Here is a 6718-nt window from a genome sequence, read left to right as displayed (position 1 = left end):
AAATGCATATTACATGGGAAATATTTAAAAGGATTAAATTTAATTTACTCCCAGAGTACAATAATTTTGTATGAAAGGTATTACTGTACTCTGGGAGCAGCCACAAGCTGTAGATAGAGAGGGTACAAAATGTTCACCAGACACTACAGATTCTTATCTAAAAACATTTGTAAAACATCTTTGATTTTAAATAATCACTTAACAAGGCAATAAACCAACTACAAACACATAATAAATAGGGCTATTAAAAGGTCACAATCGTAGTAAATTAGTTAGAACTATAAATGGAACATTAGAAACACTACATGTTTTCTTAAATGCTTAATAACCAAAACAAGAATTAAAAAAAGAATCATTTTATTTCGAAGTCTGCTTCTTATATTGAAGCACATATTAAAGCAACAGTACAATGTTCATAAAATATAAGTGTGATGCTGTAACATTTCTTACATGTCAGAATACTGATATTTGTATGTATACTAAAATAAGAACTTTAAAATTGTACAAATAGATACATTAAAAATGACATAGAAATAGGGCGCCTCCCACTGCAACAAGACAGAGTTTTATATCTGGCACGTATTAGTTCAAGATGAAAGTATAAGCAAAAAGATTTACAAGAATCAGCAGTAACAAGTTTGATGCTCAAGAGACATTATAATTGTACATTGTACTGTACATACATCATATGGGTTTAAGCTGGCTGAATATTATATATTTCAAGTTTAAAAATGCACTACATATACGAGTGTCCATAGTTTAAGGCGAAATTACAGCTCAGAACTGTTATCTTTTTCTAACGTGTGGAAGCTTCTTTGACATAAAAGATTTAGATGTTCATAATACATAAAAGATTTCCCTCATTTGTAGGTTCACTTTTAGAATTTTCCTTCCCTTAAATATTTTGTACTTCACAAGTGGTTTTTTTCTCTAGTGAAGTTGATAACCAACTTCTATATTTGCCTTTTGTAAGAAAAGGTACTTCACAGTATTTACCACTTTTATGTCCTTTTCATTATTATTAAAGGAATCCTCTTTGTCAAACTTAAATGTTTTAATGAGCCTTTTCTTGATTTTTAAAAAAATACCTGCTTACATTTCTTCTGGATTCTTCAAAACATCAGACACAGTTCTTAAGGCCAAATTTGTAACTTTATTGTTAAGAATCATCATCAAAAGTGTCTTTGGAACCATACAAGTCTGCTAGTTTCTTAAAACGAGGTCCCCAGTTTTGTAGATAGTCATAGTCCAAATCAGAATCTGTTGTCGCCGATTCTAACGAGCTAAGTGAACCAGCCACTGAGCCTCTTCCTTCATAGCCATAGATCTGAATAGAGTCATAAGGAGGAGCAGTTGGATCATTATCAGCCTCTTGTATTCTTGTGTTGATGAAATCATCAACATCAACACTGTTAGGAGCTGGCCGAAGCCCTGGTCTTGGCATATATTGATACTCGGGTTTTATGTCTTTACGAGGAATAAACCCATTGATGCCATCAGGGTTCTGCAAAGTAGCAATGTCAAAGGCTTCAGTGTCTTCCTCTCCACCACCTTCATCATCATAAGTTATAATGTTCTCTCTGACATCTTCTTCTTCAAAAACAATTAAAGGTTCTTTCTTCTGCCTTTTCAGTGTTACAAATAACACTACAATGACTACAGAAAAAATAAGAAAGAATGTAAGTTAGGTTAATTTCCAAACAAAGTCTATTTTTATAAATGATTTTTCTCTAAAGAGAAAGATCATGCAGTGACTAAAGCATATCACATTCTTGTCATAATTATTATGTTTACTATTAGCTACTCTTGATGGCTGCGAGACACAAAGTTTGGATACAGATGGGATATTTCCCTAGTTCTGAGGGGTTTCAGATCCAAGGTTTTGGACCGGGTCCATTTGTTGCTGGATACCAGTGCTTATTACGTGATTACTTTAAGGCTTTGATTTGGGTACCACACTGATGGATTCCTAGTCTGCACAGATCTCAGATCGCAGATCTGTGACTGTATGGGAAGCCAACTATTCAGAAGAAAGGTGAACCTGCTTGAGATATGAAGCCCAATCAGCTGCATGACTGCAAGGTAGAAATGAACCTTTGCTGTCCTGCAACATGCAACACTGAATTCTAATTCCACACCCTGGTGCCACAATGAAATAGGAATTATTCTAGCTCCAGATTTCAATAACTTTTCTTTGATGACATGAATAGGTGAAGGGGCAAAGGCAAACATGACCTGTTCTTTGTCACTCATTTTTTAAAAATAAATGTTGCCTTGTAGAGTCATCTAGTGATTTATATAGATACTTTTAAATACTCAGGACATTTATGATGCTTTACAGCTCTTCTCTCAATGGCAGGTCTTCTAAGTCATCAGTTTGTCTTTATTTCTCCTTCAACAGTAGGGAAGTTAAAGGCAAAGAGCTGGCATGAATTATTATTCCAGGCTGACCTCAATAAGCAATGGGTCATCCAGCAAAGGGCACAAAACCAAAAACTTTGTGTCATGGAGTTAGTATAACTCTCTCAAGCTGTTATATAGAGTACTTTAGCTGGGCTTACTCAGGGTCTCAGCTCTAGTGAAAGGGAAGTGAAGAATACTAAATAAATTCATCTTTATGAGGGAACATATAGTATGTCAAATGTGGCCAAGTCAGGGTTAACATTGCAATATAATCAAAAGCAGATACATAGGTAGGGAATTTCCTTACCTAACAAAATCACAATGCAAGCGAGAATGGCAATTAAAGCTCCGGTGCTAAGTCCAGCATTGAGGATGTAAGCTTCAGCATTACATGAGAGCATGGAACCATTGCTGTCACAGCCACAGACTCTAATAGTGAGGGTATTGGTGCTGCTCATTGGAGGGATTCCACCATCACTTATTACAATAGGAAGAAGGTATAAATCCTGCTTTTGTCGACTAAAGCCACCACGTCTAGCATAAATACCCGCTGTATTATCTGTTTAAACAAACAAGACAATCTTTAATCATCCAGTTTCTTCTCAGACTCATCATCTTCATAAATACTGAGAAACTACATTTTGCTACAATTGCTTTCACTGTTTTAATGCTGTATTTATGTACAGTAAATTGATTGTCCCATTTCTAATGACATGAGAAATTAAATATCATAGTTCCTATATACAGTAGTGCCCTATTTATTTAAATTATTCCAGGGCGGGATATGGAATACAAGGAGTACAATACACCCCCGGCCTTTTTTGGTTGCATTTCACATTTCTTTTCCTGCATAAATTACTCTCATTTACAATTTCTGTATATTTCTGTTCACCTTTTAATTGTCGACCATAAGGGAATACAGCACCACAAGGAAAATCAAAGCATTTATTTATAAGGCAAAAGTATTTATGACAGTTTTAAAAGAGGTTGCTGCTGAATGCTTAGATTATTAGGAACATATACACCAGCAATTCACAGTGGGTACTGGCTAAAAACAGTGTAACAAACAAGTACTACTGGTTGTGGTGCTCAGTATAAAGAGAAGCCGTAATGGACCCCATTGGGCAATTCACAGTACTAAGCACTAAGGCAAGTAGTAAACATCTGTAGATTTAGGCCTTGACATTGTACCTATGCTGATTCTGGGCCTGACCCAAAACCAATGGAGTCAGTGGAAAGCAAATTGACTTCCAGGACCTTAGGATCAGGTCCTTTGTACTCAGACTATCCCCTTAAAAAATTATAAGGATTAGATTTTATATAGATATTGCCCAAAGATATTCTTATAAGAGTGCAATTCCCACTGAAATCAAAGGAAAATGCACACAATATATCATGGCAGAATTGGTCCCTGATATTCCACATGGCCATTTCACTAGAACATATTTAAGTAAACAATATTCTGACAATCAATATCTCCTCAGCACTCTTTGATCCCAGAAACCAGAAAGCTTGAAAGTGTATATTGATATAAGATGCTTCTTAGTGTATGTGCAATGTGCCTTGGGTGGCACATGATCAAGGTTCACCACTGAATTTGGTCTGCTACTTGGATCATTAGTTTCCCTGCTTGGGTCGGATACTGATGGGGAGTGCAACATGACCACTGAGCCGTGCTCCCTTATAAGATGCCTGAACACACACAATGAATTACACAATGATGCTCAAAAATTAACAATTTTAAGTGGGTTTGGAGCTATACTTTACACTGAAAACTTGCTCTTTATCCAAGTTTCAGTTTGAATAAGTACCCCAGCGTTTGGATGTTTATTCAAATTCCTTAGGACAAAAAAAATTAGGCAGGAGAGTATGTAAAAGGAGACCTTCTGATGAGATTTCCAGTGTTTCCTGTTTCTGGTCAGACAGGAAATACTAAGAAAAACAAAAACAGTGCTTCTTTGTGGCATTTCTTGTGCTTCCAGACCCAGGACACTCAAAACTCAAAAACACTGCGGTGAGTGGAAGAAGCAATTTTATCCAGCTTTTTCAGATCCTCAGAAAAGTTTAGTTTGGCTAATGTTCAGTTCAGATCTCACTTTACCCAAACTTCGCTTTCTTTTTCTCACTTTTCCAAAAGGAAAGAAAAAGGAAAATAGGATGATTCTTTTAGTCTTCTTTCTTAATCAAGACAGGTTAGTCACCTTCTGTGGCATCCATTTTGCTGCTGCTTTGGGATACAGCAGAACGGAACAAAGACTAATCCTTTCCTATTGAAAACTCAGCATAAATTCCAGAATAATGCCATTCATAAAACTTCTTTTAATGATCTGACCAACGTTATTTCCAGAGAAACCTGTGAATAAATTAGACCTAATGGGGCAGAATCTTGCTTTCTACATGCAGAGGGAATTTTTGGAAGAAAATCTTCATGAGGACTTCCTTGTGGAAATCACCCCACATTGTCCCACGTGTTGGACAATGTTTGCTGCAACCCCAAACCTGGTAGATATGTAGGGATCTGTGAGAGATTAGAAACATATCTGGACCTGATATGGACCTCACCCCAGCTCTCTGGAAGTCTGACTGCATTACAAAACAGCATGATACATTTGAATTTTGACAGTAACTGGGTGATAATGTTTTGCTTGAGATGGAGAATATCATAGAATCATAGTCACATAGGGATAGAAGGGACCACTAGGGTCATATAGTTTAACCTCCTGCCAAGATGCAGGATTTTGTTGTGTCTAAACCCTCCAAGAAAATGGCTATCCAGCCTCCTTTTGAAAACCATCAGTGAAGGAGATTCCATGACTTCCCTAGGCAGTCTGTTCCACTGTCCTACTGTTCTTACTTTTAGGAAGCTTTTCCTGAGATTTAATCTAAATCGCCTATGCTGTAGTTTGAAACCATTACCTCTTGTTCTGCCCTCTGTGGCAAGGGAAAACAATTTTCATCCATCTTTTTTATGGCAGCCTTTTAAGTATTTGAAGACCACTATCATGTCCCCCTTAATCTCCTCTTTTCCAAACTAAACATACAGAGCTCCTTCAGTCTGTGCTCATGCGGCTTGCATTCCATCCCTCTGATCATCTTTGTCACTTGCCCCTGGATCCTTTCCAGTTTCTCTACATCCTTTCTATACATTGATGAGCAAAATTGGACTCAGTATTCCAGCTGAGTCCTAACCAGTACTGAACAGAGTGGTATTACCACCTCCTATGACTTGCACACTATTTCTCTGTTAATGTGATTCAACATTGCATTTGCCCTTTTTGCAACAGCATCACACTGTTGACTCATGTTGAGGTTGTGATCCACCACAACTCCCAAAGCCTTCTCAGCTGTGCTGCTGCCAAGTCAGCTATCCCCTGTTCTGTATTTATGCATTTTTCTTCCCAAAATGTAGCACCTTACATTTGTCTGTAGCCCAGTTCTCCAATTTATCAAGATCCCTTTGAATTTTAGCTCTATCATCTAAAATGTTGGCAACCCCATCTAGCTATGTGTCATCTGCAAATCTGATCAGTATGCTCTCTATTCCTACATCCAGGACGTTAACAAAGACACTAAACAACACCAGACCCAGAATAGATCCCTGTGGAACCCCACTCGAGACGGCCTTCCAATCTGCTATCGTTCCATTCTGCCATCGCTCCTTGTTTATGGTTGTTTATCCAATTATGTATCCACTTAATGGTAGTTCCACTGAGCCCACATTTCTCCAGCTTTCTTATCAGAACGTCCTGTGGGACTGTGTCAAAAGCCTTGCTAAAGTCCAGGTATATTATGTCCACCATATTCCCCCTATCCACAGTTACCCTGTCAAAGAAGAAAATCATGAACAAAAATGTACAAATACAAGGTCTGATTTTTTTAGTATTTGTAGCTTTGGCAGATACTGTTTAATCCATTTCAAAACCCATTTGTGCTGCTAAATATTTACACTTTTATCATTTTATAGGTGGCAGTGTCTGTGTAACAGTCTTTAAATTTCAGGGGGTTAGAATGTGGTCATAACAATTTGCTGTCAGTTGAAATGTGGCATCCAATGTGTATCAGCCTTGTTTAACTCCTTTTTACATTTTTTAGTCTAAAAAAGTATCCACTAATATTAGTCTAATGTACAATATTTTCCACATTAGGAATAATAGTCCATTTCTTCTCAAACAACCAAATAAAAGCTCACAAGATGTCAGATCATTTTTATGGTGAAAGAGCTTGCAGACTGATGGACGCAGGGCTACCTTTCCTGCAGTGGACGCAGTTGCTCGGAGATTCCAGAAACAGGACAGAAGAGATTTTAAGAGCCCTG

At 37.4% G+C, this 6718-nt stretch overlaps 1 protein-coding gene across 4 annotated transcripts in view; it reads right to left on the bottom strand.

Moving 5' to 3' along the window:
• Positions 1–340: 340 nt before the first annotated feature.
• CDH11 (cadherin 11) overlaps positions 341–6718 on the bottom strand; it is a 97740-nt gene continuing 91362 nt past the window's right edge. For all 4 annotated transcript variants that reach the window (XM_005294040.5, XM_024110036.3, XM_024110035.3 and 1 more), the window contains 2 exons: positions 2711–2962; positions 341–1656 (listed from right to left, as the gene is read on the bottom strand). In XM_005294040.5, coding sequence (XP_005294097.1) covers positions 1160–1656; positions 2711–2962 — 749 coding nt within the window. In that variant the 3' untranslated portion in view covers positions 341–1159. The remainder of the gene's footprint in view (positions 1657–2710; positions 2963–6718) is intronic.

The sequence above is a fragment of the Chrysemys picta genome, chromosome 14 (genome assembly GCF_011386835.1).
Source record: "Chrysemys picta bellii isolate R12L10 chromosome 14, ASM1138683v2, whole genome shotgun sequence".
NCBI lineage: Eukaryota > Metazoa > Chordata > Testudines > Emydidae > Chrysemys > Chrysemys picta.
Note: the sequence above shows the minus strand (reverse complement) of the source record. Positions and strands in the feature narration are given on the sequence as shown.